The 12,715-nt window shown below is 41.5% G+C and overlaps 1 protein-coding gene across 1 annotated transcript; it reads right to left on the bottom strand.

The window, feature by feature from the left end:
* Nucleotides 1–3,168: 3,168 nt before the first annotated feature.
* Nucleotides 3,169–12,354, bottom strand: sar1a (SAR1 gene homolog A (S. cerevisiae)). Its single transcript, NM_001141789.1, is given in 7 exon segments — nucleotides 3,169–4,761; nucleotides 5,101–5,232; nucleotides 6,054–6,157; nucleotides 6,252–6,317; nucleotides 6,512–6,631; nucleotides 7,411–7,487; nucleotides 12,226–12,354. Coding segments are annotated over 6 exon segments (597 nt in total). The 5' UTR covers nucleotides 7,469–7,487; nucleotides 12,226–12,354; the 3' UTR covers nucleotides 3,169–4,644.
* Nucleotides 12,355–12,715: the final 361 nt, after the last annotated feature.

The following is a 12,715-nucleotide window of genomic DNA, read 5'->3' as shown; positions in this document are numbered from 1 at the left end:
TTTAGGAAGTTCACTATAAAATCAAATCAAATTTTATGTCACATACACATGGTTAGCAGATGTTAATGCGAGTGTAGCGAAATGCTTGTGCTTCTAGTTCCGACAATGCAGTAATATCTAACAAGTAATCTAACCCTAACAATTTCACAACAACTACCTTATACACACAAGTGTAAAGGAATGAATAAGAATATGTACACTGCTCAAAAAAATAAAGGGAACCCTTGTAACTCCAAGTGAATCACACTTCTGTGAAATCAAACTGTCCACTTAGGAAGCAACACTGATTGACAATAATTTTCACATGCTGTTGTGCAAATGGAATAGACAACAGGTGGAAATTATAGGCAATTAGCAAGACACCCCCAATAAAGGAGTGGTTCTGCAGGTGGGGACCACAGACCACTTCTCAGTTCCTATGCTTCCTGGCTGATGTTTTTGTCACTTTTGAATGCTGGCGGTGCTTTCACTCTAGTGGTAGCATGAGACGGAGTCTACAACCCACACAAGTGGCTCAGGTAGTGCAGCTCATTCAGGATGGCACATCAATGCGAGCTGTGGCAAGAAGGTTTGCTGTGTCTGTCAGCGTAGTGTCCAGAGCATGGAGGCGCTACCAGGAGACAGGCCAGTACATCAGGAGACGTGGAGGAGGCCGTAGGAGGGCAACAACCCAGCAGCAGGACCGCTACCTCCACCTTTGTGCAAGGAGGAGCAGGAGGAGCACTGCCAGAGCCCTGCAAAATGACCTCCAGCAGGCCACAAATGTGCATGTGTCTGCTCAAACGGTCAGAAACAGACTCCATGAGGGTGGTATGAGGGCCCGACGTCCATAGGTGGGGGTTGTACTTACAGCCCAACACCGTGCAGGACGTTTGGCATTTGTCAGAGAACACCAAGATTGGCAAATTCGCCACTGACGCCCTGTGCTCTTCACAGATGAAAGCAGGTTCACACTGAGCACATGTGACAGACGTGAGAGAGTCTGGAGACGCCGTGGAGAACGTTCTGCTGCCTGCAACATCTTCCAGCATGACCGGTTTGGCGGTGGGTCAGTCATGCTGTGGGGTGGCATTTATTTGGGGGGCCGCACAGGCCTCCATGTGCTCGCCAGAGGTAGCCTGACTGCCATTAGGTACCGAGATGAGATCCTCAGACCCCTTGTGAGACCATATGCTGGGTGGGTTGGCCCTGGGTTCCTCCTAATGCAAGCCAATGCTAGACCTCATGTGGCTGGAGTGTGTCAGCAGTTCCTGCAAGAGGAAGGCATTGATGCTATGGACTGGCCCGCCCGTTCCCCAGACCTGAATCCAATTGAGCACATCTGGGACATCATGTCTCGCTCCATCCAACGCCACGTTGCACCACAGACTGTCCAGGAGTTGGCGGATGCTTTAGTCCAGGTCTGGGAGGAGATCCCTCAGGAGACCATCCGCCACCTCATCAGGAGCATGCCCAGGCGTTGTAGGGAGGTCATACAGGCACGTGGAGGCCACACACACTACTGAGCCTCATTTTGACTTCTTTTAAGGACATTACATCAAAGTTGAATCAGCCTGTAGTGTGGTTTTCCACTTTAATTTTGAGTGTCACTCCAAATCCAGACCTTCATGGGTTGATAAATTGGATTTCCATTGATTATTTTTGTGTGATTTTGTTGTCAGTACATTCAACTATGTAAAGAAAAATTTATTTAATAAGATTATTTCATTCATTCAGATCTAGGATGTGTTATTTTAGTGTTCCCTTTATTTTTTTGAGCAGTGTACATAATAATATATGAATGAACGCTGCCCGAACGGCATAGGCAAGATGAAGTAGAAGGTATAGAGTACAGTATATACATATGTGCTGAGTAATGTTGGGTATGTAAACATTATATAAAGTGGCATTGTTTAAAGTGGCTAGTGATAATTTTATTACATACATTTTTCCATTATTAAAGTGGCTAGAGTTGAGTCAGTATGTTTGCAGCAGCCACTCAATGTTAGTGATGGCTGTTTAACAGTCTGATGGCCTTGAGATAGAAGCTGTTTTTCAGTCTCTCAGTCCCCGCTTTGATGCACCTGGACTGACCTCGCCTTCTGGATGATAGTGGGGTGAACAGGCAGTGGCTCGGGTGGTTGTTGTCCTTGATGATCTTTTTGGCCTTCCTGTGACATCGGTTGGTGTAGGTGTCCTGGAGGGCAGGTAGTTTGCTAGAGATAGCTTTTGGTAATAAAATACAGACATGGGCAAGTTGTTGAGAAGGAAGGATGGCGCTCTCTTCATGCTGATTTAATCAGAAATTGGACAAAGGGAATATCATCATCATAATCAATGGGAAGTCACCTCTGTGTCGTAGTGTATGTCCTGTGCTGTCACTATACGCGTCACAACAGTCACACTACTCTCTGCAGCAGAACAGACAACATGGCAGACTTACAGGAGTAGGTAGGAATACTTTTGTTCTTCATATAATGAATAGCGAGAGAGAAGCTGAATCAGGCAAGTCTAAAGAAATCATGTTTAAAAACACTTACATTTGTACTTCAACTGTTTGATACTGTATTTGACAATTGCATCACTAAAGAAGCAAAGTTTACCTATCAAATGTATTGTTTATTGACTACCTGTCTGAAATGTAATTTAAAGGCTACCATTAGTACAAAATTAATCTGTTTTCTGCCTTATCAGCTATGCCCTCTAGTGGACTAATGTTGCAACACATTGGCATGACCATACACTTCTAATGCACTGCTAACTGTGGTGTCCACACCACTCCGCAAATACAGGTCAAATCATATTGCCCTACACTCGTCAGTCAACAGTTCCCCAGGGTAAACAACCAAATGATCTAAACCACCTTGTGTCCCCCAAATGGAACCCTATTCCCTATTTAGTACACTACTTTTGACCAGGTCCCACAGGACTCTGTTCAAAAGTATTGCACTATATTTTTTTAAATATTTTACCTTAATTTAACTAGGCAAGTCAGTTAAGAACAAATTCAACAAACTATAGGGAATATGGTGCCATTTGGGACAGATCTATTGTCAGTAGAAAGTAAAACATGTTCCTGGTCTATTGGTATACCTTGATAAGAGTCCATCAGAGCAGAAAACAGTTGTGTAATTTCTTGCAAAGTCAACCGACTGAGCCACACCAAAATAATGGTCGGTCACAGACCACTGTTAATTCAGTTATTCATTGCAAATGTTTATTACAATTTATGATGCAAACATTAAGTCTCTCCCTTATCTGAACAGTTCATGGAATATGAGGAAATGAAAACACCAAGGGGCAGAACAGGGAAAAAAACGACAGGTTTTGAGATAAGCACTCAATTCCTTACATTGTAATTTGGCATTTGCTCCCCCTTGTTGTACTTCTGTATATGGTCAATAAAAAACAAAGAACAAGGCATGCATAATAGTTTTATAATGCACATTGATCAAGGAAACCGCTTATTAAAAAATCCCATATGGTCCCTTTCCACTAGGTTCTCACTCGTGGACTATTCCTCATATCTAACTTGGACACTATATTCATCCTGTTCTGGGTCAGTTTCCCAAAAGGATGTTATGTTTCTAAGGTGAACCCGGGCCCAGCTCTGTTTGGGGGAACTCATCTGGCTTTCTAACATTGACAACTACTGAGATGTTATATAGCGCCAACCACTTCTTACTGCATGTTATCGTCAAGCTATTTTCAATCATTTCATTCACAGTTAAATGTCTTCCTGATCTTGTCTGCTAGCTAACAATTTCAACCTCGAACCCCAGAGAAATGGTTATATAGCCAATATTATTCCTTTTCATTCTTCCAAATTAAAAAGTCCCCTCCCATTGTCGTATATGGTCCTTTCTATCTTACCCCAGCGTGTCGACCCCCAGAGTTCCATGCTGCCTACAACCCATTGGCCTACCTACACTCCAGTCTTGGAGCATGGGACTAGTCCGTGTCCATAGACAACACATTGCTGTTTGGAAATGGGATTACCTTAAATGCCAATACAAGTGACAAACTTAAGAAATGTAACTATTTCCAATACATTAATGTAGATCAATGCAGGGCTCGGTTTATTATAAGACAATGACACAGCCAGAGAGACTGAAGGGTTTTCTTTAAGGTGAGTGCTGCTGTCTACGTGGCCACACTTCTTACTATGTAAAAAATATAGGATGAAGAAAAGACATTCATGAAACATGATTAAACACGAGTGATGTCTGTACGTTGCCTTTCCTGTTAAAAAAGTGTATTGCGATGTGTACAACTACTCAGCTGTCTCACTGCTCAAAATGTGTTGGCAGGTGGCAGATTAGATTACCATTAGATTCATTTACAGATTTACAATTATATACTGCATTTGTCACACCAACAGATGTCATGGGGAGGCGAATAGATGCAAACAAAATAGAAAAGATTCATCTGTTTAGATTTTTTTTTAACACTTCTGCAGAACCAATGCTATGTTAATTCTCTTGGAAAAAAAGAGAAAAGTGTAACCCAAAAAAAGTGTTCTGGAGACCAAATAAAGTCTATTGGGTTCAAGTTGTACTGTTTTTTTCTGGTGGTGGAGGCAGACTTTATAAACCAAACATGGGACTGAGTGTGGTGGTGGTAGAAGTGGGGTGTCTCCCTGTAGCACCTCCTGGTGTCGGGGCTCTAATCAATGTACTGGGAGAGCCAGCGGAAGCCCTCGCCGTAGCCCTGCCTCTTCAGCACGCTGCACATGAACACCTCCAGTGGTCTTGTGTTCAGCTCCTTCATGGGAATGTTGCCCTGAAGACCAGACAAACATTGTCAGGGAACCACATCATTAAAATGTATGGTTATTCTAAGCTTTCTGTTGTAAAAACCTTAACTACATCATAGAGGTGGCCTTTCAACAGGATATTGCTTTGGTTAATGGTTGTACCAGGAGCTGACAGGGTGAAACTGTAGGCCCTAGTTATAGCCATGTCTTGTCCCTATGAGCACAAACCCTGAATGGATGAGGGTTTGTATAATTATAAAAACAGTAGCACTGTTATTTGTTGTACAGTTCAGTAGTTCTACTGGGAGAAGAGTGGGTGGCACAGTAGTATCAGGAGGTGTGTGTTCGTGCAGGGATCTCCTTACCTTGCCTGTTGTCTGGCCATATAATCCAAACAGCTCACGCAGTTTCTCCTCACTGACGGCTTCCGTTTTGTCAATCTTGTTGCCAAGGACCAGGATAGGCACGTTTCCAATGGTCTCATCTGTCATTAGAGCCTGTGTGGACCACAGGACGGAAATGTCTGGTTAGTTATCACAATAGTCCACACTAAACATGTCATGATCTTCGACATTATCTACCCGTGAAAAAGCAAGGCATGCCTTCATTGCAATTGACAAATTGTATTTTATATGTACTTTTTACCCCTTTTTTCTCCCCTATTTTGTGATGTCCAATTGGTAGTTATAGTCTTGTTCCATCGCTGCAACTCCTGGTCGGACTCGGTAGAGGCGAAGGTCGAGAGCCGTGCGTCCTCCGAAACACAACCCTGCCAAGCCGCACTGCTTCTTGACACAATGCTCGCTTAACCCGGAAGCCAGACGCACCAATGTGTCGGATGAAACACTGTACAACAGGCGACTGAAGTCAGCTTGCAACTCGTTAGAGCGCGATGGGACAAGGAAATCCGGCCGGCCAAACCCTCCCCTAACCTGGACGACGCTGGGCCAATTGTGCGCCGCATCATTGGTCTCCCGGTCACGGCCGGCTGTAACACAGCCTGGGATCGAACCCGGGGCTGTAGTGATGCATCAAGAACTGCGATGCAGTGCCTTAGACCGCTGCGCCACTCGGGAGGCCCCTCAACTGACTAACTTTTTGCAGATATCATGAGCCATCATGAGACTTTATGAATGGTAAAGAAAGCATTCTTTCATCAAGCATATAAAGAAATCAGTATGAAACAAATGAACTGCTTATGAAAAGACCCTGTGTTTTGATAAACCATGCCAAAGATGTTCTAAGTTAAAATGTGATCGTTTTCAGTCCCATCCATCTTATGAGGTTTCCAATGTGGTTGTAAATCAATGACACTCACATCAAGTTCTGTTTTGGACTCTGACAATCTCGGGATGTCTATGCAATCCACAAGGAAGACGATGCCGTTGATGGCGGGGAGGTAGTTTTTCCACACTCTGCGAGCTGTGTGAACACACGCACAAAATAAGACAAATTAGTGGAGTTTTTCTGGGATCCACAAATGAACAAATCAATTCTCTCTCTCACACACACATACCTTGTGCATGGCCTCCAAGGTCAAAGGTGGTGAAGGTCATGCCAGCGATCGTCAGTTCTTCCGAGGCTGGTGGGTAAAATGGGTCATGTTTACATTGGGAAACTACTACACAAGCTCAGTCAATTGAGTAACCATCAAATAGCGCTGCCTTTTATGAACAGAGAGGATGATCCATACTTCACTTGACTGTCAAACTATTAGACCTGTTCAGAAACTGGATTGAAAAATGATAAAAATGTGACTAGAAAAGATCTACTCACTTGGATGTAAAGTTGGCACATGCTGTCCCAATCTGTCATCTTTGAGCATGTGCAGTAGCGTCGTCTTGCCAGCATTGTCCAGTCCAAGAAATACTAACTTGCCCGATTTCTTGTACAGTCCTAAAATGTAATTTAAATGTGTTTCTGAAAATGTTTTGTACATTGAAAACAAAGAAGCTGTGACTTTATCACCTTGTCCTGTTGAGGCCTGTTGTCTTTCCTTTGCCTAACAATGTATTCACAATTAAACCAAATCTTTGGAAAGTCTAACAAATAAATCTTCTCACCAACAAAAGAAGTCAAACTTGAAAGTATCAAGTTAAAACAGGTATGCATGAAATATAGTGAACAATACTTTTTATCTGAGATTCAAATTACACTGCTGACCTGCACTACCACACACAAACATTATACCTAGAGCCCTGGATGAATGCCTGTCTTTTCTGAGTCAGCTCTGAGGCCTCGTCGTCATCATTACGCAACACCAAGTGAACCTCAGCAGTACCTGTTTAACAAGGTAAGCAGGAGTGCCACCACACCTCTCTGAGATGAGAGCTAGCTAGTGTCACAGAAACTAGAGAGGGCACTAGAGGGAGGCTAAAGGGAGTGGTAGCAGCAGCCTGAAGTGAGCTTGTTTGTGTTTCACTGTAGCTAGGCAGTGGGCACACGTTGTAAAACAACACAGGCCTAGTCCCAGACTACTCAAATCACCAGCTACCATGTTCAACCACAAGAGGGACAACATGGATTTCTAGGAACAACAGACACAACAAGTGGTAATTAGGAAATAAGAAAAATAAAAGTTATCAGAACTGAGTAGCTTGAGATTCAGCTTCCTATTCAAGCCATTCAGAGGACAGTATTGAAAGTGGAAAAGGTGATGTTTACATGGTACTTACCTAGAAACTGCAGTACACTACTGAAACCACTATAAATCCAATCAAATATGAAGGACATATCCGGAGCTGGTGAAATCCTGTAAGAAAGCAAGAACAGAAGTGATGAACAGGCATGCAAGTACAGCACATGGCAAAACGGTTGACTGATTACTTGGCTCGGTTAACTTCCTTTGACACATGCACAAAAAACATTAGGCCTAATAGAAGCCGTTTCCTAAATCTCAAAGAAGGAGACATTGTAAATCAGCCACAAAGACAGCGATCCTGAGCGGCGCAGCGGTCTAAGGCACTGCATCGCAGTGCTAGAGGCATCACTCCAGACCCGGGTTCGATCCTGGGCTGTATCACAATCAACCGTGATAGGGAGTCCCATAGGGCGTGCCGTTCGGGTTAGGGGAGGGTTTGGTCGTGTAGCCCGTCATTGTAAATAAGAATTTGTTCTTAACTGACTTGCCTAGTTAAATAAAAGGTTCCATTTTAAAAAATCTATAAAAAAATCCAACAGTGAAGTATATTACTTATTTATCCCCGGATTCCAAAACTGTTGATGATCATCAATCTATATTACAAGTATAAGAGTTGGCTACTTCAACCAGCAGAAGTATCAGTGACACAGGCAAAGTAACAAGACACGATTAGGATAGTATATTTGACTTTCCAAAGATAAACTAACAATTAACCAAGAAGACATTACAATCCCTGCTATCAGAGTTCAGCCTGAAGAACATGGTACATGTTGCACAGTTGCAAGGAGAGGCCCTCCTATCTGAAGGAGTTAGCCACACGTGATAAGAACCATGACAATAATTGGCTCCCCTCAGGAAGTATCATCTTGTTCCAGTCGGATTAATTGGACAGAAGTACATGCAGTTCAGACCAATCTTCACACTGTCTCTTTCCTAACAACCAAGATGTGTGTTCCTGAACATAGCCTTAACAACACTGACTCAGAGCCTGCTGAAGTGGACCATGGGTCTTAGAAATGGATAATCCCAACCCCCACCAGATTTTGTTTGCCAAAGTTTATCTTATTGTACTTTCCATGACAAAAGAACAAAGATTTCTGCATTGCGCATCCTTAAAAACTGTTTGACTAAACAAACCAAATGACCATCTAAAAGTCCTCTAAAAATAAGTTTGCATGCAGCTTTCTGTACAACTCAAAATAAACTGCAATTCACACTCAAAAGGTCAGTTACCCTTGAATATCTTATTCCCTTTCCTATTTTTCACTGCAACAAATGAAACGTGCTCTAACGTCTATACATAAATGCTTCCTTCAGTGAGCACCGAGCAGGAGAAAATATATTTTCTCTGGAAAAAAGAGAAAAAAAGAGACGTGGCTGGCTGAGGTGGCTACTTTCCACCGCAATTCCACCAACACTCAGACTCAACTCTCTCCCTGGCTAGTGTGGCACCACAATGTGCCAGGCAGGCTGGCCAACCTGTGGCTCTAGTTACACAACATGCAAACAGCTCCAGGGCTAAAGTATAAGGGAGCTAAAGGTCAAGACCATGCAAATACAGCTGAACCAGGCTACACGTCAGCAGGAGCTCTCCCCCTGGCTGGCTCCCAGTGTGTGACGTGATCCAGCAGAAGATGCTGGTCTAACAGTGTGGCCAGCAGATATAGGCTAGTGGAGATGTATCATCTAGCTATCAAAGCAAGATAGCAGAGCCCTACTCTGAACACTTACCTTGATGACTTTAAGCTGGCGACCATACCAATCTGATTTTAAATGACTACAGTAATCACCCTGCATAGAGATACAATATATTTAGTATTCTATTGTGTTTTAAAAAGCTGGAATCCTTAAGTCCTACTATTTATCCTCAAGCAAGGGGTGAGGCCGATGACAAAGGACACCATCAAGCCAACTCCTTCAAAGGCATACTTCAACCTATTTATATGTACATTACTGTATTTATACATGGGATTTGTTTTTCAACAGGAAAAGTTACAAAATAGCTGGAGTGTACCTTTAATGGTGAAACAGCCATATCTGTTTGCAATATTAAAACAAAGAAGTTTCAAGCAATGAACAAACACTGTTTTATCCCCCTTGGACATCATTGCACGAGCGATAGGTGAGCCCAATATGCATTTCAAAATGTTTTTGCCATGCTGCGCGGCATTCATCAGCATGGGGTGGGTCTATACTGACATATGGAATTGTTTTAAAATGATCATACCATGGATCACTTAGCTATTTGATTTAGAATTTTAGGACCCCTTTAGGTATCCCCCACAAAAAAATATATAAAATATTGAATTTGGCCTTTACTACTATAGCCCATAGAAATGCATTGAATAACACATTGATAAATAGCAAAAAAAAAGACAGTAGAAAATGTTTTATCATAAGGAATAGGGTTTTGAAGTGTTTTCCTATATCTAGGAGATATAAGAAAGCTCATGAAGTAAATAAATATATATGACAGATATTTAACCCATTTTTTGGGATAGGCACAAAACGACTTTTATTTATTTCACCTTTATTTAACCAGGTAGGTCAATTGAGAACAAGTTCTCATTTACAACTGCGACCTGGCCAAGATAAAGCAAAGCAGTGCGACACAAACAACAACACAGAGTTACACATGGAATAAACAAACATACAGTCAATAACACAATAGGAAAAAAATCTATATACAGTGTGTGCAAATGAGGTAAGATTAGGAAGGAAAGGCAATAAATAGGCCGTAGTGTCGAAGTAATTACAATTTAGCAATTAAACACTGGAGTGATAGATGTGCAAAAGATGAATGTGCAAGTAGAGATACTGGGGTGCAAAGGAGCAAAAAAAATAAAAATTGCGAAAATCCGGTAATAAGCATTTATTTGACTGATTTAGTTATTTATATTAGCCAGCAGAATAGTGTCCAACTAATGCAAGAATTCACCAACTACCTCCCATTCACCATCTACACCCCCATACATTTTTTACCTAGTACCGGTTACCGTCAGACAATTCCTATGACACTCACAGAGCAAAACGGAGAACACCATCATGTTGGCGAGAACCTCCCCTTTCCATAGTGGGGTCACATTAGTCTGCCCAAACAGTTCAGATGCTACAAACAGAGGTTGGCACATCGGCGGTACCAACTTCAGCCGAGTCCAAACCGGGGCCAAACCGTTTGGACGCTACAGACGTTTTCATGAGAAGACAGATTGTCGGGATGTCTCATGGTCTGACAGCTGTATCTCAGCCACCTAACACTGCAAATGTGGAAAGCCACCATAGGCAGAAGCGGTGGATCTCTAGCTTAATCTGGCAGATTTTGATGGGATTTTTTTACATCAATAGAGTCTAGGGGGTTAAATAATGTTCTACTTAATTATTTTAATTCCTCTGAACATCAGTCCTTTATGTCATTGATCAATATAAGCCCAACAATAACATTTTGCATACAGCATGTAGCTTCAAAATATACACATATATAGGAAAGTAGCAGTGCACATGTGCAAAATATTGTAAGATATTTAAATATTAAGGTCGGAGGGCAGTGAGGTTTACTTAAGGATTACAGATAAAATATACTTCCAGTAGGATACCAGGGGTGTATTCACTAGGTACCAAACACAACCTACCTGAATTTGTCCAATAGAAAACAATTTTTGTTTCAAAACGTTCTGTTTGCAACCGTTTTCTACAGTTTGGGCTAATGATTACACCCCAGGCTCCCAGACAGATCTAAATGCCAGCCCAGCTGGATCATGTTCTCATCTTGTTGCTAGAGCCTCTCAAATTGAAGGATTTGAATTAAAAGGAAGCAAACTACAGGTTCTGACTCGCTATAATTTACATACACTGATCAATCAAGTCACAGTTTTCAGCTCAAAGTTTTCTAGACCTAGTAGAATTTGAGGTGAGAGCAGATAGCTAAAAAATAGCTGCTATAAATGGGGGAAAGGTAATGTTACTGGGATTAAATTCAGCGTAGTCCGTATCAAACTAATCTGAAACATTTAACATTGGCAGGAATTGGAAGACAAAAAACAGTCACATAGTGGAAAATCCGGTAATAAACATTTGTTTGACTGATTTAGTTATTTATATTAGCGAGCAGAAGTGTCCAACTAATGCAAGAATTCACCAACTCACACACACATTCAAACAAATGTGGATTATGTCTCCGACACCTATCGATTTTGATTTCTTTGACTACAAATAAAAACAATTTGAGCTCGAAATGGTGGCTGTCCGTAAAATTTCATTTTAATTTACGATGCAAAATCGATATGATTAATAATATAGTTATGACGACTATATCCAGCTGGCTAACTAACGTTTGATAGCCAAGCTAACTAAAGGATAGCGAGCTGCGAGTCACAAATTGTACCTTTAGCTGGCAGCGAGAATCGGTTTGTTGTTCACATTTATTGTAGCTTGTTAACTAAGATTAAAATCTAGCTACAGTAGCGTTGACATAGCTAATGGCAATTTACGTGTGTAACTAAGTTAGTGCATCTGAATTCATAGATACGTGTCATTTTCAGAGATAACTATAGTAGCATCGAGTTAATTGCAAACATAAGGAAGCGCTGGGTGTATTGACAGTAAAGCTGTTTGTTACAGCTAGAGAACATCTCAATATAAAAATGCAAATACAAATGGGCCTACTTTAAGGTTACCACATTACGTGTCAAAGTAACTTGAAACTGTTAATTAGCTACCGTCAGCAATTTGATTGAGGGTTCCTGACCGACTAACTAACGTTAGCGTATACCGTTAACTAGCTATCCGCGCTAGCCTTAATACCGAACGTTAAAATACACTTTCGCAAACCCCAAGTAATGCTTACACTTACCCGTTATCTAAGTGCAGATCAATTGACTAAATATGTTTGCTCTTAAAATCATGAAAATCTGCTTTATGGTCAAATGAGAGCACCCAATTCAAGTCTTCCTCTCCACCTTCGTGTTATGTTACAGAGCCACGACACAGCAATGCAATCTGTGTCCAATAACTCCCCAGGCCCAGGCATAGCCGCTTCCTGTTTATGTTTCACAATCATCTTTCCGGTAGGGGAACAAAAATGTGAACCATATTCTAGCACTCCTGTAATCTAAACGTGTTAACACAGAACACATTTGATTTAAATAATAATATTCATCCTGCAATGTTATTTGATAACGAGGGAGTTTGGTATGTCTATATTTCTGATCTGAACATGTTTCTACTTCCAGTCCAGAGTCTTCAACTCCAGTAAATAAATCACCCTGGAGAAACGAATTAATAAAAAAATTAACCATTAATCTGGTTTTATATAAACTACTTGTATTTGTAATAGACAGTCT

Source organism: Salmo salar, chromosome ssa04 (assembly GCF_905237065.1).
Source record: "Salmo salar chromosome ssa04, Ssal_v3.1, whole genome shotgun sequence".
Lineage (NCBI taxonomy): Eukaryota > Metazoa > Chordata > Actinopteri > Salmoniformes > Salmonidae > Salmo > Salmo salar.
The sequence above is the reverse complement of the archived record's forward strand: the minus strand, read 5'-3'. Positions and strand labels throughout refer to the sequence as shown.